We start from the raw sequence: 23,656 nt of genomic DNA, 5'->3' as shown, positions 1-23,656 counted from the left end.
AATAGGTCTGGGAGTATAGCTCGGAGGTAGGAATCCTAGGGGGTTCCACCCCCAGTACCACCAATAAATAAATAAATAAATAAATAAATAAATAAATAAATAAATAAATAAATATCCAAGCTAAAGAGTAACTGGAAAACTAGAAGATGATAATACTTATTATGCCTAGGTAGCAAGGTACTTATTATAGGTAAAATATTTAGGTATTTATTATAGATAGAATAAATATTAAACTAACAACCATCATATACTAAAATCAGAATCTGGCTCCAGAGCAACCTAATCTTACCAATCTCAATGAAAATAACAGGCATTTATCCCAAGCTAAAACTATACAAGATCTTTGACACAAAACTAAGGTGTTATTTAAAGATGGAATGTGAGGCCTAAAGGCCTCATGAGTTTTAAGTTGTACTACTAATTTCTTACAGTAAAAAATAAAGTTGTCACTAAAATATTTATGCATATAAATACATACAGGCCTTCCTCAACCGGCCAAGAAAAATTAAAAGTACAGTTGGCAAATAAAACAAGAAAGCTAAAACTAAAGACAAATAGAAAAGACGTGAAAATTCAATTTCTGTTCTTAATAACAAAAGATGTTATAATTAAGTATGCTATTAGAACAAATGGTCTTTTTAGTAGAGAAAATAATCTCTATCATTTGAAAACAAGACAAAATACAGTTCTAATTCCTAATAAATACACTCAGGTTTTATATTAAAATAAATCAGAAATCGTTACTAAAATAACAAGGAGAGGGATTATTCTTAGATTATCCCTTTTGGCTTTGGCTGTAATATCATAATTCAACTTGTTTATGCAAATGTAGAACTATTTTATTTTATTTTTATTTATTATTATTATTTGTGTGTCTGTGTGTGTGTGTGTGTGTGTGTGTGTGGTACTGGGAGTGGAACCCAGGGGCTTTCTACCTCCATACTATACTCCCAGAGCACTTTATATTGGAAACAGGGTCTCACTAAGTTGCTGAGAGCCTAAGTAGCTGAGGCTGGCTTCGAACCTGTGCGATCCTCCTCTCTCAGCCTCCCAAGCGCGGGGATTACAAGCGTGCGCCACCACACCTGGCTTGTGTAACTATTTTACCTAAAACATGTTTCATATTCTATTGTACAAATAAAAAATCTTGAGAATTCTCACTATGAAGTATAATTACACTGCATCAATAAAATATAAGTAGAAAATCTAGATAGTAGTTACCTCCAAATTTTTAATAAATTTAGATTACCAAGAGAAATTTATGTTATTTTTCTTATATGAATTGAACAGAATAATAAAGTATTTTCTCATATTTAGTGCTTATCTAACATTCCAAGGTTACAATGTTTTTGGATGTAAAGATAATAAGTAGTTCCTTATTGAAATTATCTTAATTTTTCACAAAAATGTTAGGTTTTGATCAAATAAGTATAGCCTAAAATTTAATTTCTAACTTTATACTTGTGTGTTTATAAGAAAAACAAAAGCATAAAATCAGCAATAAAAGAATATTTCCACACAAAAAACACAGTAACTTTATACTATGAAACACTGTCCTCTACAGGATACTGCTTTAAATGACACTGAATTAAATGATAATTTATTCAAATCAAATTAGAAACAGCCAAGGAATTTTGGATTTTCCTATCTTGTTCCTGAACAAAATCCTTCTGCTCTATAAAATTCTTTTCTAAAACAGGCTTATACCAGGAAAAATGACTATTTCAAGTATCCTTCAACCTCAGTTAAAGTCTCTCCTACTTTCTGACTCACTCAAAGCTTAATATGCAGGTAAATCTGGCATTAACTTTAATGTTCCTGTATAGACAGCAGTATTTAACCAAAGTAATATAATATGTAATTTACACTAAACATATCTGAGCAGACACAACCTCTATTGAAACAGGATTAAAAAGATACTAAATTTAGAATTCAATTGATATTGGTTCTTAATCCAATTTTTTTATTAACTTAGTGCTATAATTGGAAAAGCTGTATAGAGCAAAAATAAGAAGAGAGCTTACTCATGTACTGAGGTAATATGGCCAAATTGCATTTCTGGCTGCTGCATGGATTCAAACTTTTCTTCAATCCTCCCCCTACACCACAAATGACACATTGCTAGCTGAGCTCAACTGAATATATATATTGATAGAAATCTGTCTCAGGTACTGTGCTGGTGCAGGAAATCTAAATATGAACAAGCTACCATCTTAGTTCTGGAAATGTTTACAATACAGTGAAACAGAAAGATAATTTCGATTTGGAGTGTCAGATACAATGGGAGCCTGCCACAAAGAACAGGCACTTTATTCCAGTCTGATTCAAGCAGTAAAGAAAAGATTCCTGCAGCTGAAAATGCCCAGAACTGAGTCTTTAAAGATGAGCATAAATTATTCTAGTAAAAAAAGAGGTTTGCAGAGAAAATAACTGAACTAAGATCAGAAGGTTTTATAAAACAGCAAGATATATAGCAAGTAGATATTGACAACTCTAGGCTGTGCTTCAAGATAATTTGAAGACCATATAAAATAAAACAAAAAGCAAATACCAGTACCCTGTCCTGGTAAATTCTGAGTAAACCTGGAGTGAATCTTGAACATGTTATACTTTTAGGCTCTTACAGGGGGTTCTGATGCGTGGCCAGGACGGTGAAACGATAAGGTTAAGGAAATGCAGGCAGCGTGACCGTCAGAACCTAAAATAAAAAAGGAGGTGAGACAAGAGGTGGGACTCAGGTGTCAATAGAAACCTGATTACGGTAGGGAGGTCCTCTATCTTACAGTAATATATCCTAAAAGAAAAGGAACCACTTTTAATTTGGAGACATGTTCACATACACACATATATATTTAGAACATACACTTTATGTCATCTTGGAAGTAATATGGAAGACAGAATCTAGAGGGTCCAAATTTAAGACAAAGAACATTCAGAAGGTATCTAACACCCAAGGCAAGAGAATGGTACACTCAGAAACAGCAGGAGGGATGGGAAGCGAGGGATGATGGATGGATGGGTGGATGGATAATATTTAGAAGGTAAAATTACTGAGATTGGGAACTACATGGGCCACTAAGAAGTGGTAAGGAAAGACTCAGGGATTCCTCCTTAGGTTTCTGAAACTTACCTGAATAAACTAGGTCTCTGGTCACACCACCAAGTACATTAAGGAGTAAAGAAGAAAGCAAGCAGCTAAAGGCAGAGGGAGGGAATGATGAGTTCTATTTTGGGTCTGTTGATTTAAATGCTCAGCAAGTATTTTAGCATGTAAGACTAAAATTTTAAAAAGTAGAGTTCCTCAAGTAGTCAAATGAGGCCTGTAACTGTACGTTATATTTAACTTTGAAAAAAAATTCCTAGCTGGGCATGGTGGCGCATGCTTGTAATCACTTGAGAGGCAGAGACAGGAGGATCGCGCAGGTTCGAAGCCAGCCGCGCTGGCTTAAGAGACCCTGTTTCCACATAAAAAAAGTATAAAAATAGGTCTGGGAGTGTAGCTCGTGGGATTGTAGCCGGAGGTAGAAGGGCTTCCAGGAACCCCAGTACCATCAAAAAAATAAATAAAATAAGCTGGGCGCTTGTAATCCCCGTGCTTGGGAGGCGGAGACAGGAGGATCATGCTGGTTGGAGCCAGCCTCGCTGGCTTAAGAGACCCTGTTTCCAAATAAAAAAAATATAAAATAGGTCTGGGAGTGTAGCCCGGAGGTAGAAGGGCTTCCAGGAACCCCAGTACCACAAAAAAAAAAAAAATTCCTCATGGCCAACATTTAAAATCAGGACATTTCACATAAAAATTAAGATTTCATATTGGGTCTGGCACTACTAGGCACTTACTACAACAGCTGGCTGGAGCTGATGTCCAAAGTCCTCTCTATTTATTTGGGGGGGAGGGGTACTGGAGATTGAACCCAGCCCTTTTTATTTATTTTATTTTTTATTTTTTATAGTACTGGGGATGGAAATGCCCAGGAAATGCCAGGGGCATTCTACCTCCAAGCTACACCTCCAGCCCTATTTTTATCCCATTTATTTATTTATTTTATTTTATTTTATTGGGTGGTACTGGGGATGAAACCCTTCTACCTCCGGGCTATACTCCCAGACCTATTTTATATTTTATTTGGAAGCAGGGTCTCTTAAGCAAGTGAGGCTGGCTTTGAACCTGCGCGATCCTCCTTTCCCTGTCTCCCAAGCGCAGGGATTACAGGCGTGCACCACCACGCCTGGCCTATCCTTTTTATTTTTGAAACAGGGTCTCACTAAGTTGCGGAGGGCCAGACTAAATAGCTGAGGCTGGCCGCGAACCTGCAAACCTCCTGTCTCAGCCTCACAAGTACTGGGATAAATTCCTCTTTATTCATTTATGCTAATGGGCTAGCCCATGAAGGAATCTGATATTTTTAAAAATATATATTGTGTTATTCTTGCCTAAAAACTCTTGAGTCTTGATCAGGGACACAGAAAAGATCAGGGTTAAAAAATAAATTCAGAATTAACAATGACCATGGTTAAATACGGAAGAATTGTAGGGAGAAATATGATTTTGAAAATCATCAAGCCAGCCGGGCGTGGTGGCGCATGCTTGTAATCCCTGTGCTTGGGAGGCAGAGACAGGAGGATCGCGCTGGGGAAATATAACTTAAAGCATGACTGACTCTCTAGCATAAGGCAGCTGGAGAAACAAAACCCAAATTAATATTAACACCTGATGGGCAATTAAAATTAAATATGAATGATAAGAAAAATCAAAGAAGGTAAATTACAGCAAAGATAAACATATTGGCTGTGTGTGTATGTGTGTGTGTGTGTGTATGTTTGTGTTGCTGGGGGTGGAACCCAGGGGCTTTCTACCTCTGGGATACACTCCCAGACCTATTTTATACTTTATTTGGAAACGGGGTCTCACTAAGTTGCTGAGAGCCTCACTAAGTAGCTGAGGCTGGCTTCAACTTTTGCGATCTCCCTGTCTCAGCCTCCCAAACACGGGGATTACAAGCGTGCACCACCGTGCCTGGCCTGGCTAGCTATCTTTAAAATATAAATTGTTGAATTATGATTATTTTATGAGTAAGCATATACTATATGTATGACTTTATGTACTTGCCTAGATGAAGCTTATAAGGAAAATAAATAAATAAATAAAGTAGATGATGCTACAAAGGCCAGATGAATAGTAGCAAGGTTTTTAGAGAGCTAGATGACTACTGGACAGCGAGGTAACCATTTATCTGGCTATTAGAACAAAAGAGAGTGTCAGTTTTCCTGAAACACACAGAAGGCCCTAGAAAAAGGCCTGAGAAGGAAGCCTCATCTTATTTACAATGAACCTTGCGCCCTCTAGTGGTCAGAGGGCTTCACTGTGTGTTAGTGGGCACGGAGGTAAGGGCAGGACTGGGCTGACCATCTACATCAGATGAGTCAACACTCAACTTACAGAGAATACATTTCAAAAAGAAAGAATTTAGACTTGAGTATAAGGGAGGCAGCTGTGAGGAATGAAGACCAATCCCAAGTAAAAGGCTACTTCTGAGGAACAGGACTGTGTATGTGTGTAGGGCAAAACACTTTTGTGTGTGTGTGTGGGGGGGGGTCTGGGGATGGAACCCAGGGGCATTCGACTTCTGGGCTACACCCCCTGCCCTATTTTTTATTCTTTATTTTGAAACCGGTCTCATTGAGTTGCAGAGGGCCTCACTAAGTGGCTGAGGCTGTCTGCGAACCACGATCCTCCGGTCTCAGCCTCCTGAATGCTGGGATTACAAGCGTGCGCCACCACGGCCGGCTCTGGCAAAGCACTTTTGAAAGTCCCACTTTCTACTCTTCCCATTAACTCTATTTCCATATGCCTGTATTAATTTCACTAAACTATTATTTGTGACAATGTGGAGGAATACCTATACCTTTTCACAAGTTTATAAGCAGTACATTTCCCTTCTCATTAGAGTAAGTCCCAACTCTTAGACTATACCGTGAACCCCACACACACCTCCCTTTCGGCTTCTCGGCCCCTCATGCCCCTGGACTCAGGCTGCGGTCTCTAGAGCACACCAGGTACGATCCTGCCTTAGACACGGTGCTGGTGCTCCCTCTCGTCTACAGAGCGCTCCTCCCCCTGAGTGGCACACGCACATCCTTCAAATTTACACAGTGTCCCCTTCTCAGCGAGCCTCCCCGTCACTGACCACATTCACAACTGTAACCCCACCTCCTGTGTGCCCCTTTCTCCTCTGTGTCCCCTCCAAAGACCGACCACCATCTAATACACTAAATATACACTTGTTTATCTTACTACTTGTCCTCACCAGACTGTAAGCTTCCTAAGAACAGAGACTGTTTGGCCACTTTTTTACAAACCAATTATTGTATGCCCAGCCCCTAGAGCTGTAACTTACAAACAATAAGTACAAAATTAATGTACAGAATAAATGATTAATATCAACAATACCTTAGCAGATACTACAGAAAACTTATTCTATTTTATGGAATAAAGTGTTGTCAGATTCTGAAATCCAAAATGAGGCCAATAAGATCTTTAGGAAATAAAAGGGGAAGGGGACACTATGAAATAAGTTGCCAATTCTTGAATCTCAAAACAAAACCAATTAAGATCTTTTTAAAAAGACAAAGAACAAAACATTTCATTTTATACTTTGTTCAACATGGACGAGTAATCTTTTCCAGATTAAGACAAATTTTAATTACATATCCAAAATCCATGACACCAGTCTTTTAATCAGGGGGATCTGGAGAGAGATCAAATTTAGTCATTCTACCATGGCTCTCACACAGCACTGAGCAGGCTCGTGGCTCAGTGGCTCAGTCATGCACTGCTTGCCTCACATGCACAAGGGCCTGGGTTTGGTCCTGGGAGGGGTGGGGAGGAGGACAGTACATCACACTGTGCATGCTGGAACAGGAATCTCTTTAAAAGAGCTAAGGAAAATACTAGGAATTATGAAATAATTAAAATATCTAGGGCTTTTGAAAAGAAAACATCTATTTGAAAAATATCCTCTTCTAGAATTGTTACTATATTTATCAGGCTATAAAAACACATCTTTCTGTCCAGAGTAGAAAGATATTAAAATTTACTAAAGGACTTACAGCTTAGTGGTCCTGCTTTACATGTCAAAGTTATTTACTTATTTAAAAGCAAGGCAGCCACTGCAGAGCAGGGCTACTCACGGCTCAGGGCATTACCAAGCATCTTAATCTCCCAAGTGACCAATGAGTCAATTAATTAGCAGAAAAACAAGGTGACTGAAATGTAATTATGTTTCAATTTTGTCAAATTTCTTATAAACTTGCCTTGCATAGTCATCTAAATTCATCAAATTATACATTTAGGATTTGTGCATTTCATTCATTTCATATAAACTTTACCTATTAAACTCCTATAAACAGCAAACTTCAGTTACTAGGTTTGCTTTTCACAGTGGTATAGGTTAGCAATTCAAAAACTACTTTCTTTCTATGCCAGGCTAGAGCATATGAGTTAATATTTTAAGGACGCTGGAACCAGAGTCCTGTTGGAGAAAGGAACGAAATACCTATGGTGTTGAGCTGGAATTAAAGGTATCAAAATAAACATGTAATATTTAAGAAGAAATATATATATTTATATAGGCTAAATATGTGACACAGTTGCATAAGTATGTGTATATAACAAGTGTGGGTGTGTGTGCGCGCATGCACGCCTGCGTGCTGAGAGGGGCTGGAAGTGATGACACACCAGCAGCCAGGAGCACACCCCACACTCAATGCTGGTTTCTGTTAAGAGAAGCCAGAGGGGAGCAGACGAGTACGGCTAGGACAGAGAGCAGCAGATGAGCCAGTGAGGTGGGCTGAAATGTGGCCTCCAAAATGACGTGCCCTTAGGTACCTGCGAACGAGCCCTGACTTGAGAAGGAGAAATATACTCTGCAGATGTAGGTTGAGGTCATACTTGATTAGTCTGGGCTCTGCTAACACCTTCTAGCAGACTTCTATTCTTGTATGTTTGAAGCAACAAAGCGTGAGTTGGTGGCACTGTATTATAACTCCAGAAAGCTAATATAACTTGAACATCTTTTGTCAGAAAGAAAATACTCCAAAAATGACAAGAATATATAAAAGGGCAGAGGAGCTGCCTCCAAGGAGCTCCTGGGGGCCAGAGGATTTTTTTTTTTTCCTTAAGGCACTGAAGATGGAACCCAGGAGCATTTTACTTGCGAGCTAGCTCCCAGCTTCATTTTTATTTTTATTTTGAAACAATCTCACTAGGTTGATGAGTCTCACTAGTTGCTGAGGCTGCCCTCTAAACTGAGATCCTCCTGTCTCAGCTTCCCTAGAACTGGGGTTACAAGCATGTGCTAGCATGTCCTGCTCAAATAAATTATTTTAATGGATTATAATCCCACTGAATAAAACAGAAATCCACAAGTTTATTTCAACATAAGTACATGAATGTGGGGAAGGCAACCCACCATGACCTAATTATCCCTTGTTCAGTTCAGCAGACCTGCCCGACTACTCTCCACCTGGGCCGTGTCCCAGGACTGGGTGTGCAGCACCTCTGGGGTGAGGCAGTACCTGTCCAACCTCTACAAGGAGCAGGCGGTGTCTACCTGCTGTAAAGGTGGTGACCCGCGGCCCAGTGCCCTCACTGCAGCAAGCACCATGCAGGAAGAACCAGCAGGCACACTGCCATGCCCGAGGCACTGCGGGAGGTAAGAGATCAGTGCAGACCAAATGAAGCTCCCGGCATGAATAACCCAGTCCTCCTCGGATCCCGGAGTCTGTGCCTTCTGTCAGCATTTAAGAGACAGGAACAGACTTGACTCAGCTTGTAAACAGGGTGAAATCTCCAACCTCTCGGGGTTCTTGGCAATGAACAGGTGGATGGACGATGGGAGGGGACCCTTCTTAGAGCTGAATGCTCAGGTAGAAGAAACAATGAAGTTTGAAAAACATGAGTAAATGTCAAGACTGGCAGATGACATCTGAGTAGGAAAAGGGTATGTACATGGTTTCAAGGTGTCTCTTCATAAATTACTCATTAGTTACAAAGAAAAACCTGGGCCTTTCCAGTAGAGAAATCTTACACACACTACCGTTAACCAAACGATCAAAGTTAGACCACCAATATCGGGACAGATATCACGTACTTTCTGATAGGATACACTAAGGACCCAATTCTGTGGTGTTCCTTCTAAAAATGTCTCATTTATTATTTATTTGCAGTACCGGGGGGATTGAACCTTAGGGGTATTCTACCTCAGCCTTATTTTTCATTCTTTATTTTGAAACAGGGTCTAAGCTGGGAGGGCCTCACTAAGTAACTGAGGCTGGCCCAGAACCTGTGATCCTCCTGTCTCAGTCTCTCAAGCACTGGGATTACAAGTGTCGCCACCACGCCTGGCAAATGTGTGATTTGAATCTATCATAAGGAAGCAGGAAGCAAACACTAAATGAGGAACATTCTCCACAACAGCTGGCCACGCTCTTCAAAAGGACCACACAGGAAAGAAAAAGAACGCCTGAAAAGCACTGCTGATTAAAGGCGTCACACCAACTACATACGACGCATGATCCTGGGTCAGCTCACGGATCAGAATTTTAGGAAGTGACTATGAAGGGCATTATTAAGGTAAATAAGAAATGTGATATGAACTATAGATTCCACAGCAATGCTGAATCGATGTTAAAATTCCTGATTTTGGTAATTAAGGTATAGTTAAATAAGAGAAGGTTTTGGCACTTTGGAAATAAATACTGAAATATTCAGTGGTAAAAGGACACGTTATTTCCAACTTTCTCACAGTTTAGAAAAACGTTACTTTTAAGTGTGTGTGTGTGTGTGTGTGTGTGTGTGTGTGTGTGTGTAAATAGAATAAAAAAGCAAGTGTAACGAGTGAATGTAGATAAAGACCATGTGAACATTCCCTGTACTATTGAAACTTCTTAAAAATTTTTATCAGAATTAAAACTTCTCCCCTGCCAAAAATAAAGGCAGAAGATTTGTCTTGACTATATTACACACTAACCCACACTTTGAGATAAAACACAGCAGAAAACATAGCTTGCATTTTAAACTTCAAGGGATAAGGTAGCTTTAACAAGAACAGTAACTATCTGGATTTTTTATACATGTGAGTTCACAAGAGGCTCTGAATCACTTAAGCAGTGATCCAAATCCCAGTGCCATCACTTGGTACTGGCTAACTGGATAATTACTAAAACTGCATCTGATTTCCGAATTTTTAAAACCTAGACCGTAAGTTATTTTTGTAGCAATTTCAAAGGACAACACAGAAAGTAACTTAGCACATTTAGAATGTGCTTGTTGCTTTTATTTCACCTTTTTAGAAACAAGTATCAAGAGAAAATTACGCTCTCCTTTTTTGGTTTTTGGTGCTGAAGATTGAACCCATGTACTAATAAGCACAAGTACTACCAACCCATGAAAATTAGCCTTTAACCTAAAAGATAATGAACCAAATGTCAAAGCTCTTCCAATAGTAATATTATGATATTACTACATAATAGTATATTATGATCTTATCAGTCTAAGAACAAAGTCATGGGGCACTGAGTCAGAGGACCCAATGATTGTGTAAATTAAATATTAAAATGTATATGAAACAAATTCCTCCTTACAACTAGATTCCAATGTTAAAATATTTGAGTTACTGTATTAAAGAAACTATTATATAACCCTTTAATTTATTATTTACTGTATTAAGTGATATTATAAATTAACTTAAATTTTTTTTCTTTTTAATGTATCAAGTAATTCACCCAAGAACATAAAGTCCCTTTGGTTTTTCGTGGTTTATTAAACTGTAATTTCAACAGTGAAACTGAGATGCTTTTAAAAAGCATCCTTAATATTTGTTTGGATTTCCATAAGCAAGAATTCCCTAACCACATAGGATCTGCAAGCATTTACGAAAGTCACAGAGGGAGTTAACTAAGTAATTAGGTATTGAAGGTAAGAAACTTATCAGCACGTATCCCAAATGCCTTCAAAGGCCAGGCATCAGAGAGCCAGGTATCCATCAATATGGAAGGACTGAGGCCTCCTGACAGGACCTGACAACTACTCTACCTACAGGAATACAACTCAAAGTTGGTTTCATTTTTTAAACACCACATTTGTTCTCACTGTGAACAGCTCAGGGAGTACCGGTTTCAACCACTCATTTTCAGATTTGAAGTGCAAAGGACATTTAGGATATATACTCATAAATAACGTTCTTTCCAGGTGTTCTCCGGGAAGTGTACGAGAACGACAGGCTATATCTCAGTGAAGGACACATAATGTTCCCAAAGTCCAAGTAATTTCTCCTTCCACTGGATCCCCGAGCATAGGCAGCATTATGGCCATTGTTTTACACTGTAAAACGTGTACCTTAAATGTTTTCTCTTCTCTATTATATATAAAACTAAATTTCAGAAATCATGTCTTATTCATCTTTTATCCCTAAAAATAAGCATTTTGAACTTGTACAAAGGTACTCATTTAAAAAAATAAATTCTAGAGAAATTTTCCTCTTCCCAAGATAATGATGACCTTCAGATAAATTCTTTCAAATTCTGAAATAAATTAAATTTTTACATGATTGAAATTACTATACTTTTAAAAATTCTCAAGGCCCTGGGTCTACAATCTCAGCACCACATACGCTCAAAATGTCCTCTGCAATTCAGAGAACTTCTCAGCAGCAGCTATATTAAGCAACAGTATTGTCACATAAATATTTTAATAATTTTACAATCTTTTAAGATGGTAAAATTTACAGGGCATTACTCAAGCCAAAGCTTAGTTTTAACACTTATTTGAGAGAAAGATTCGTTTGGGAAAGTACTAGGTATGAACAAAAAGGTCTTACCTGAGGGTTCCAACCTGGATCTAGCTTCTCAACCGCCGCGATGTATTCCTGCATTGCTTGGTGGGGGCTTGAATCGCCGAGAGCTTTCCATGCCTCCCTAGAGTGCAGAACACCCAAAATGGCCAGTCATTAACTATGCAAGCAGAGCAAACAACATGCTGCTTTTTACTATTAAAATGACACGTGCATTTCAAGGGTCTGGGGATACAGAGATGCTAAGCTAAGCTGGGAGAAGGAGCCTCTGTGCATTTACACTGATCGAAGGCAGCACAAACTTCATCACCCCACCTAAGGCGGCTTTTGGGAAAAGTTTTCCTAATCACCCTCCCATGACATTTTAATATGCTACAAACCTGCTGGATTTTGGAGGGTCACAAACTACTGCAACCTAACATTATAATCACTCCCCCAACCCAATTTTCACCCTCTATTGGGAATGTATGGTCTGCAGACAAAGAGAAGTGGATTCCATCTTATGAGTTAACAGTACGATGGCACTTTGGTAGTAGAGAAATTAATCATCGCACAAGAAGCAATATTCCCTGGGAAAACGCATCGTGTTTCTTATTTAAGATGGAAGAAATCCACCTTCCCCTTTCTGCCGTTTCCTCAGCTGTAAGTTTCTAGTGTCCAACCTTGAAGCCTTCGAGACTTTCAAAATGAGGGGTGGTGAGAGCAGAATCAAGAATACGAAGGAAATAAAAGGAAAGCAATGCCCAGGACTATAAACACCAGAAGAGCGCCTGAGTCCCATCGTCCTTGTGAGCCAAGCTTGCGTTTGCTCAGCAGGCCGCTAGGGCCAGCCTTCTTGAGTTTCCCCCGCCAGTCCTTTCCATCTCCAATCAAGGGTTTTCTGCTTCCCTGAGCCACTGAAAAATGGAACCCAGGCCCACAGTGTCTTCAGCACGTCCCTGTTCCTGAGGTAAACACAAGGACTTTCTCAGATTTTCTAAATGTACTTTTATTGTCTTGATAGTTATTTGTACATGAAAACATCCCGACCTGACCATCAGTATAATGAGACTGAACATTCAGATTTACAATTGTCCCAACAATGTCCCTCATGATTTTCCTCCCAAACCAGAAACCAATCAGGACTCACACAGAACACTGAGGTTCACGGATCTTTAGCTTTTTTGTCTTGAATGATATTGACTTTTTGTCAAAATCACCTGTTTCATAAAATACCCCCTCAATTTGGACGTCTGATTGTTTAATCATATACGCAGTATCCTTGCCAAAAATTATTGGTCGTAATTGGAATTGGGTTAAATATTCCAAGCAAGGGTAATATGTCCTTTATAAAGCATCACACTGGAAGCATATATGTTAATTTGTTCCATGGCTAATAAATTGATAAGTTTGCAATGGCAGTATATACAATTTTCTCCTTCATAATTAATAAGTATGGGTCACACTGTGTAGTTATTGTTGTTCTTCAATAGTTTTTCATATAATGTTTAGCATCTGATGATGATCTTTGCCTAGATTTATCAGGGTGGCTGTAAAATCTACACATTTTTTAATTACTAAAAACAATGGAGAAACAGGTAAAACTGAGAGAAAAAACAATGGTAAAGTTGTTAAATTTCAAACTCACAATAAAAGTTATATTGGGTATTCTCTAGAACAGTTATAAAGTGCCAGAGCATTGTTTATCATCAGAAAAAAAAATCCACCAGAATGTAAGTTAAAGCACTGCTTCCTTCACTGAGAATGTCTTATAAAAAAAGGTCAGGTGAACTAAAGAGCACTGTCAGTGACGTAAATCACTCTGCACCTCCGTATGGGGGGCACACAGCGGCAGGCAGGCAGCTGCTGGGGACCACATTTTGTGCAGGAGTGCATCAGAACGCAGAGTCAGATCCATCTTCCAGCTCTTCTCTATACAACCATAGTTCATCTTTAAAAAAACACTTTACCCTTAATATTTCCTTTAATTGCAGGGCTACTACTCCAAAGTCTTCCTTTCTGTAACAAAGGTTCTCTAATATATAAGATTTCTCTTTTTTCACTTAAACCAGGTAAGAAAAAATAAGGAACCACTGAATTGTAAGTCCTAATTTTGGTTTTGGATTCCACTCTACTTCCTAATAACTTATTTTAAAGACGCCAGGTGCGGTGACACACACCTATAATCCCAGGACCTGGGAGGCTGAAACAGGAGGATCACAGGTCTTGGAGGCCAGCCTCAGTAACTTAGCCAGCCTCTCAGCAACTTTGTGAGACTCTGTTTCAAAATAAAAAATAAAACTGGGCCTGGTGGCCCACGCGCAGGCTTGTAATCCCAGCCGTTTTGGAGGCTGAGACAGGAGGATCGTGGTTCGCGGATAGTCTCAGCTACTTAGTGAGGCCTTTTGCAACTCAGTGAGATCCTGTTTTAAAAATATGGCGGGGAGTATAGCTCGGAGGTAGAATGTCTCTGGGCTCCATCCTCAGTACTCCAAAATAATAATAATAATAATAATAATAATAATAATAATAATAATAACAACAACAACAACAACAACAACAACAATAACAACAACAACAACAATAATAATGATAAAAATAGGCCTGGGGGTATAGCTCAGAGGTAGAAAATCCCTGGGTTTAACTCCCAATCCTACAAAAAAAAAAATTTACTATAAGCACTTCTTTCCTGAGGGGTGGGTGGGACATGGAACAGAACAGTGCCAAGAGACAAGGGGACAAACTGCCCCTGGGAGAAGAGTTCAAAGCAGGGATTTAAGCTGGGTGGTGGAGCACACCTGTAATCCCAGTACCTGGGAGGACCGCAAGTAGTTAAGATTTATCAATCTAAGAGATTCTATTTCCAAATAAGAAAATAAAATCAGGCTGGGAAAGAGATCAAAAGTAGAATGCCTTTGGGCTCAATCCCCAGTATATCTCTCTCTCTCTCTCTCTCTCTCACACACACACACACACACACACACACACACACACACACACACACACACGGGATTTATCCAGCCCTCCTTCCCTCTCAAAGATGCACTCAGAGGGGAGGTGGTGAGCTGTGAGACTACATGGCAGAAAAGAAAGATCTGAAGTAGCAGCTCTGACGGCTGTCCTCATACATATCCCAACGTGTGGACTGTACATCTGCTGTGAACCACTTAGAGCCCAGCGTCACTGCACAAGAATCCTTTAGGAGAATTAGCTAAAAGCAGATTCTTTTAATCCCTCTCTCCCAATTGCTTGTTGTTAGCATAGCCTGCAGTAGGGAGAGATTAATATAAAAATAATTCTTTAATCTGCTTACGACTTTCTAATTCTAAACATCTAAATCATTTCTGACAACCTCATTAAAGATTCCAAGAATTTCTTACCATTTTTGTTTTCCTTCAAAATCAAAAAAGCTGGGCTTAGGAGTATTGCAACTTCCAACTTTGACCTAAATAAGGAGATTAAAAAAAATTAATAATTTATTTTTTAAAGAAATGTCTGAGACTGTTTTCAAATTTATTATGTTCATTTAGCTAACTAAAAGTTAGAAAATACTCTGTATCTACACAGAATAACAATATTTTTAACAAAAGCAAACAAATAAACAAAAACCCCAAACAAACCAAACTTTAAAGATAGGCAACTTTCGCTTATTACATAAAATCACTGTTATCTAATACTATAATACATAAAAAATATGGATGACAAAAAGCTGCATTCCTAAGTAGACCAATTTAAGGCAAATTATAACATAGATTATCATCTTTATTACTATTATAATAGCAAAGATGTGTGTGTATGTGTGTGGTACTGGGGATGGAACCCAAGGGCATCCTACTACATACCTAATACATTTTATTTTTTTATTTTGTTTTTGTTTTTGTTTTTGTTTGGTGGTACTGAGGTTCCTGGAAGCCCTTCTACTTTAGAGCTACACTCCCAGACCTATTTATATTTTTATTTGGAAACAGGGTCGCTTAAAGCCAGCACGGCTGGCTTCGAACCTGCGCGCTCCTCCTGTCTCTGCCTCCCAAGCACGGGGATGACAAGCTTGCACCACCACGCCCGGCCTATTTTTTTTATTTTGAAAGAAGGTCTCACCTAGTAGTGGAGGGCCTCAAGTTGCTGAGGCTGACTGCAAACCTGTGGTCCTCCCATCTCAACCTCCCAAGTACTGGGATTACAAGCATGTTCCACCACATCCAGTGAGAATTTTTAATGCAATTAACAAACCCAACTATAAACAGTACACGTGGCCATACAACTTCTGCCTACATTCTGGAGACTGGATGCCTATAAAAGTTATAAAACATCTCCTCCCAATGAAAAGGAGCCTGTCATCCCCTTGACTTTGCTCTGCCTAGAAAATGCATGTGGTGATGGTGAGCCTCTCGGGCCATGGGAGAGGCACTTGGGGTCGCAGGTTCTCAAGCTTTTTGTTTTTATGGATCCTTTTATATCTTAGAAATTAAGGCCCAAAGATCCTTCGTTCATGTGGCTATATACCATGAATATTTACTATTGATAGACCATGCTAGAAGTTCAAGTAGAAATTTAAATATATACATTGATTCATTGAAACAATAAACCCATTCATATTAACATAAATAACAAAATTTAGGAAAAATAATTACACATTAATAAGCTAAAATTAAGTTTAGTGAGACAAATGGTACTGTTTTATATTTTGCAAATCTCATGTCTGGCTTAGCTGGATTGCATCACATCTTTTGCTTTGATTGGTGCATATAAGGAAAACTCAGCTTGATATGAATGTGTTGTTAGAAAAGAGAGAGATTTTAGTAGCGCTTTCAGACAGTTGAAGATACTCTTCTTTGGCCACAGAAGTGCACCATAGTGCACCGAAACTCAACAAGTGGTGGTTTCTGTAAAGAAGTTGCGATGTGGAACCCGAACTTACTTCAATGAATTTTTCATACTATTCCTCTGAAACTACTGGTCTGATCTGTACTTCCCGTGGATCTTTTACCCACGATTTGTAACATTACCCCAGGAAATACTTAGAAAACATCGTTCAATGAGCTATGTAGATATCCAAAGTTGACATCCTTCTCTGTGAGTTAGCAAGAGTTCACACTCATTATAGTCACCACTCAAGTACCGGGCAGCACTCAAGCTCAGGTGGCAGGGAAAGACTTTCTCAACTTCTAATTGTGCCCTAAATGTTCTAGTTGTGGCTAAATGTTCTCATTGATAAATACGGATAAATATTATAGTTCTCACTATAAATATTTACAGTGGTTTTCCTTGCAGTGACAGGCTTACTTCTTTTGTTTTCAAGAAACGATCTGACAAATATCCAGGTCTGATTTGATCTACTTTATCTACAAAAATGATGCTCCATGGGAAAAAAGTGGAGAGTTCCTTGTGCAACTCAGAACTTACAAGAGCGCGCTCCTCCCGGGAGCCAGGGTGCCTTAAGTGCACCCATTTCATCACACGTCAAAGAGCCTTGTGCTCACGAGGTAATATGTAATAAAAATGAATAGTTTTTTTTACTGCATTAAGACTTTCTTAAGTGGAATTGGCATTTTAAGTTTTTACTGAGTACACGGTAATAAAAAAGTAAGACTACCGATAGTTTGCTGCCACTGCTTTGATCCATGCTGATGCATCAGCAGTTCTGTCAACAATAATGGCATAGGAAAAACACTAAGGGTACCTCAGTATTATTTATAAAAAGTTTTGGCTTTATGGATCTGAGATTTTTGGGGCTCGTGGGGTGCTGCCTTAGGGGATAGCTGTGCTATGAGGAGGGGAAAGCAGAGGCTGCTGGATGAAGCGGGGCCACCCTACCAGCTCTAGATCACCGAGCTCCTGATCATTACTTGAGATGAAATCAAGGTTTAGTAACTGACCTGGTAACCCAGACACAGGAGCTTTTATAATTCCCAAGTTCAAAGAATAGTTCTGGATATAGAAGGCTTGGGAAATAAAACTCAAGATTTTAAGGCATCATGGGCATGATGTACTTTAACAAACATATCGGTATCAAACACTAAGCCGAGTATGAGGAAGGAGGGGAGCGAATGGGGGGGGGGGGATTGGGTAAGGGCTAACTGGGTGATGTGTGCACGTGTGTCTCCACCATCTTGTATCCCAGTAAGATGTATGGCTACAATATACCGATAAAAAATTTTAAAAAACTGTTAATTTGTTTGATCTGTTTGAAATTTCATTAAAAAGATGATTTTAAAGCCCACAGGTTAGTTTACAGTTCTGCTTGAGAAAATAAGGTTACTTCTCAGCTTATTTTTATCATCTTCCTGAATTTAGCCTCCAAAATAAGAGTGCCAATCTAAGTAGAAAATGTTATTTTATGAGAAACTTTGATCCATCAAGCAGGCACTATAGACTTTCAACTTTATTATTCTAGCAAAGATGCTAATTTTTTAAGACACTTTGTCAGAATTCTACTGAAAATACTTAGGCGAGACTGATGAAATCTGTGGCCTAGTGTCATATCCAAACAAGCACAATCTTATTCTCTAATAATGAAGACTTTTATTATCAGATACAAAATGCTTCTAAATTCTTTCTTGGGGGGGGGTGGTTCTGGGGATGGAACCCAGGGGCATTTGACCTCCGAGCTACATCCCCTTCCCTATTTTTTATTCTTTATTTTGAGACAGGGTCTCACTAAGTTGCGGAGGGCCTCAGTAGGTAGCTGGGGCTGTCTGTGAACCGTGATCCTCCGGCCTCAGCCTTTCAAATGCTGGGATGACAAGTGTGCGCCACCACGCCAGGCATTCTAAAGTCTTTCTAGGCTTAAGTTCTTCCCTCAGACTATCTGGAAGTGAATATCTCAGAGATAAATGGGTGCAGCTGACAGGTGATTGTAGTTCACTTAGGACTTGGAAGTGAGATAGTTAATAATAAGGACACTAATATCAATAAAACATGTTCAAAGAAACAAAAAAGAATGTTCTCTAAGGAAGTTGGAGAAAATTATTTCTGTCCAGAGAATCATGTGCCAGACATGTTACAGGTCCTAGCACAATGCTTACTAAATACTTTTCTTTCTGATGTTATTAGAACAAAGTAAACGGCCAAAAAGAAAACAGATATCCCGAACTATCCTAAGAAAGCTAACCCCAAGGCAATTCTTGGCCAATTTTCATTCCACACTATAATTTATACCATTTGTACCTAAAGCTGTAGCTCTCAAATCATATTAAGTGATAGTCACGATAATCATCAGTCTTCAAAATAAGGCTCTTCTCTATTCTGTTTAAAAGTACAAAAGGACTTCCTAAACTATTTTTTTTAAAATACAGGGAACCAGAGGGAAGAGTGTAAATATACCAAGAGGTAAATAAATAAATAAAGTGCTTTAATAAAATAACATAGGCTACTGTCCAGAACTTAATTTTCTCCAGTGTCCCAGAGAGCTGGAGTTTTCCCGAGGTGTTATTTAACTCTTGTCAGCCATTTTTTTCACACGTTCAAGTCTCCATTCCTCCAGTACTTTCTGAGCCTTTGAAGGGCAAGTGTCATGACGCTGTTGCTTCTCTGTATTCTGTAGACACGACGTCCGTGCTTTTTGCACAGAAAAGATATTTACTGAATAAATACTTGTTGATTATAACAGTTTTTCCTCCTGGTACCCAATCAATAACTCCTTAAATAATAAGGTAAATGTGTCTTTATAGGGATATCTCCTACATTTCCACAGTCGAGTCGTGGATCTAGTTCTGACTGGATTCCATATGAATCTATAAAGCGGCCTACTTTTGGGGTTACGTTTTCTTATTTGTTAAAGAAGGGTCTTATTATTAGTATTATTTTGTGGTACTGGGGATTGAACCCAAGGGCATTCTACCTCTGAGCTACACCTTCAGCCTTATTTTTCCTTCTTTATTTTGAAACAGAGTCTCACTAAGTTGCAGAAGGCCTCACTGAGTCTGGCAGGAACCTGTGATCCTCCTGTCTCAGCCTCCCAAGTACTGGAATTACAAGCGTGCAACACCACGCGTGGCTAAGAAGGGGATTATCGCATCTAGTGTTTACTAGCTATAAAATTTTCATGACTCTGCCTCACAGACAGAAGCATATCCAGCCAAGACATAAGGGAAAGATTCAGGTTTGTTTTTTTTTTAATCACAATAAAGTTAGTAATTTATCTTGTATTGCAGCAACTTCTTACAATCATATTCTCATAGACCTCGAAATATTGTATGAACACTTAAGTAAATTAATTTTTACTTCCATAAGGCTCTTATTTTGTACAGGTTCTGAGGCCGGTAAAGCGCAAAGTCAGAGTAAGTGGGAGAAGAAACAGAAAAACTGTCACTCAGTGTCCAGCTAAATACATACAAGTCCTAGGGCAGCAGGCGATCTGCTGCCTGTCCAGCAAGCCGGCAATGGCCAGCAGGTGACCAGAAAGCAAATCCCCCGGCCGCAAACTTCACACGCCCCGCGACCACCGGGCGCCTCGCGGCTCCGGGGCAGCCTGGAAGGCCCACCTGCGCGGCGCCCGTACCTGCTTGTACCTGGCGTACAGGTACAGGAGCTGCTCCCTGCTGGCCGCCGGCGCCAGGCCCTGCAGGTGCGCCGCCGCCTTCTCGAACAGCTCGGCCAGGTCGCGCGCCGCCCGGGGCCCGGGGCCGGGGGCCGCCCCCCGCTCGCCCGAGTCGTCCCCGGAGCTCAGCTCGCCGCCGCTGTCGCCCGTGGCGGCCCCCGCGGGCAGGAGTGGCGCGGCCATGCCTCCGGCTCGGAGCCCCGCGGCCCGGCTCGCCCCCCGGCCCGGGACCTCTCTCCCGCCGCGCCCTCGGGCTCGCCGCGCTCCCCCAACCGCGCGGGGTCCGGGTCAGCCCAGCCGAGCGCGCGGGAGCGAGCGGGGCGCCGCGCACGCGCACGTAAGGGCGCACGCACGCGCACGTACGGGCGCGCGCCCGCTCCGCGCGGCCCCCGGCGGCCCGACGTCGGGCGCGGCCCCCGGCGGCCCGACGTCGGACGCCGTCCCCGCCCGGGACTCGAGGGAGCCCGACGGCCCGGCCCGCCCCGGGGAACCGCCCCCAGGCGTCGGGGCGGCCGTGGGTCGTTTTGTTGGAATAAGCGCTCCGGAACCCGGGGCGCCGACGGGTCTGGGGGCGGGGGCGCGCCCACTCGGGCAGTGTCGCGCAGTGAGAGGCGTCGCGGGAAACCGGAGCCGGGGCGGAGAGTTCCGCCTGCTCCCGCCGCCCCACGTGGGCGCCAGCGCCCCCAGACCGGCCGCGGGCGCGAGTCCTGGAGACTCGGGGGTTTGAATGACCACTGCCCCGCTGTGTGACTGATGGGTAGAATTACAAGCTTCTACCCGCGCAGTAACTTGGTCCCCACACTTGTAGACCCTGCATCTCCCAGGGCCCCTAGGAAAAGACTTTATACTAAGCTTCGAAGTTTGTTTTTTTTTTTTTTCTTTTTCTTTTGGGGAGGCGCGGGGGGGGGGGGGCTCCCGGAGATCGATCTACACCCCCAGCCCTTTTTTTGTTTTGCTTTGTTTTTAAACAGGGTCACGCTAGGTTGCTGAGTCTTGCTAAGTTGCCCAGGCTGTCTTTGAACCTGCGATCCACTGTCCCCAACCTTCTTTAGCAGGACCTCCTGAGCTCAGCCATCCGCAGCTGTGCTTTGCAGCCACCTTACAGTGAAACAAAATGTATGTCATAGTTCTACCCTAAAGAATCTCTCTTCCCCCCACATTTGTGTGTGTGTGAATATGTATGCGTGCACGCACACACACATATTATTGTAAGAACAGTTTTAAGCGGTTATAATGTCCTAAATGTTAGACACACATACACTATAATACCCAATCATTTAGCACTTAAAACGCTGTAATAAGCACCATAAGAAGGCACAAAAGGGGTTATAAAGATGGCTATTGGCCTATTGGGATTAGGCTTTAGACAGGTGGACAGAAGCAGAAGTGGGGACAGAATGGAGGAAAGTGAGAAAAGGCAGGTGAGAGTGCTTGGAGTTGGATTCCCCAAACTTTCCTGTGGTATGGAGAATGATTCCGCTATTAGGAGTAACAAAGGATGTCCAGTGAACAAAATCTTGCTATTTAAAGGTGATGATAAAGCCAGGCACGGTGGCACACGCTAAGGAGACTGAGGCAGGAGATGATAAGTTCCAGGCCAGCCTCAGCAATTTACCAAGACCCTCAGCAATTTTACTGAGACCTTCTTTCAAGAACATGGCGGGTATAGCTTGGAGGTAGAGTGCCTCTGGGTTCCATTCCCAGTACCTCCCAAACAAAACAAAACATCAGGGTATTGTGTGGAAGCAAAATCCTCCTGGGTTTAACCTCCACTACCAAATAAAATAGTTAATTAAAAGGGCTGGGGTATAGCTCAGAGGTAGAGTGCTCTTGGGTATAATCTCCAGTACCAAAAGAGGCAGGCCTGGGGTAGTAGAGCACCCCTGTTGTCCACAGTGATAACAATAACTTTTTGAGTGTTGTACTGTTTAAAAGACATAATTCAGTGTAGGTGTTCAGGGACACCTGTAATCCTAATACTTGGTAGGCTGAGATAGGAGGATCTCAGTTTCGTGAACAGCCTCAGCAACTTAGTAACACCCTGTTTCAAAATAAAGAAATAAAAAATAGTACTGGGAGTGTAGCCCCTAGGTTCAATCCCTAGCAACACACACACACACACACACTCCTTACTATATTTCTGTTTTACACATCTTGAATCAGCACAGAATTAAGCAACACAAGGCTGCAACAGGTGATAAGGGGAGGAGCAAGGGAAAGTCAAGCTGCAGGTGAGAGCTGAGCCTGCGTGGGGGGGGGGGGTAATAAAAGACGATGAACCAGAAAAGCAGGTGGAACTTTGATATCTCTGAATTTAAACTCAGAAATGAGAGTTTAACAATATCAGCTGCTTTCCTGGCAGCTCTGGAGAGCGTCCCTTTTTTTTTTTCTCTCTCTCTCTCTCTCTCCTTTAGTCTTTGAAAAGAATTGTTAGTAGAGTTTCTATTTTAATGACATTATTACAGCAATCCCATTGAATTTATAGGTATTTAGTACCAGACCTGGCGGCACACACCTGTAATCTCAGTACTTGAGAGGCTACAACAGGAGGATGGCAGGTTCAAGAACAGCCTTAGCAACATGGTGAGACTTTCAGTAACATAGTGCCACTTTCAGCAACCAGTTAGAGATTATTTTAAAACAAAAAAACACAAAGGGCTGGGCCTGTAGCTTGGAAGTAGAATACCTGGGACTCAATTCCCAGTACCCCCCGCACTCACATACACTCTCGGTATTTACTTCATAGGAATATAATAACTCATGTTTATAAATTAATATATATGTTAATATATTAATAGACCATCTAGTTTTTTGTGTTGTACTGGGGTTGGAACCCAGGAGCATTCTACCTCTGAGCTATACCCCCTGCCCTATTTTTTAATTCTTTATTTTGAAAAAGGGTCTCGCTAAGTTGCAGAGGGCCTCACTAACTAGCTGAGGCTGGCCGCGAACCACAATCCTCCAGTCTCAGCCTCCCAAATGCTGGGATTACAAGTGTGCACCCCCATGCCCGGCTTAGACTGTTTAGTTTTTTTTTTTTTTTTGGTGGTACTGGGGTTCCTGGAAGCCCTGCTACCTCTGGGCTACACTCCCAGACCTATTTTTACATTTTTATTTGGAAACAGGGTCTCTTAAGCCAGTGCGCGCAGCTGGCTTCGAACCTGCGCGATCCTCCTGCCTCTGCCTCCCAAGCGCGGGGATTACAAGCGTGCGCCACCACACCTGGCTAGACTGTTTAGTTTTAAAAGATACTTCTCTTCCTGGAATAAGCCCATTCCCGTTCTGCTTT

General features: G+C 41.1%; 1 protein-coding gene across 1 annotated transcript in view; it reads right to left on the bottom strand.

The window, feature by feature from the left end:
• ACBD6 (acyl-CoA binding domain containing 6) overlaps positions 1 to 20,550 on the bottom strand; it is a gene marked incomplete at both ends in the record, with an annotated part of 162,503 nt that extends 141,953 nt beyond the window's left edge. The window contains 3 exons of the mRNA XM_080699482.1: positions 11,877 to 11,973; positions 15,209 to 15,273; positions 20,329 to 20,550. Of these exons, the coding sequence (XP_080555608.1) occupies positions 11,877 to 11,973; positions 15,209 to 15,273; positions 20,329 to 20,550 (384 nt within the window). The remainder of the gene's footprint in view (positions 1 to 11,876; positions 11,974 to 15,208; positions 15,274 to 20,328) is intronic.
• Between the last annotated feature and the right edge of the window lie 3,106 nt (positions 20,551 to 23,656).

Source organism: Muscardinus avellanarius (assembly GCF_963383645.1).
Source record: "Muscardinus avellanarius genome assembly, chromosome: 7".
In the NCBI taxonomy this organism is placed as follows: domain Eukaryota; kingdom Metazoa; phylum Chordata; class Mammalia; order Rodentia; family Gliridae; genus Muscardinus; species Muscardinus avellanarius.
Note: the sequence above shows the minus strand (reverse complement) of the source record. Positions and strands in the feature narration are given on the sequence as shown.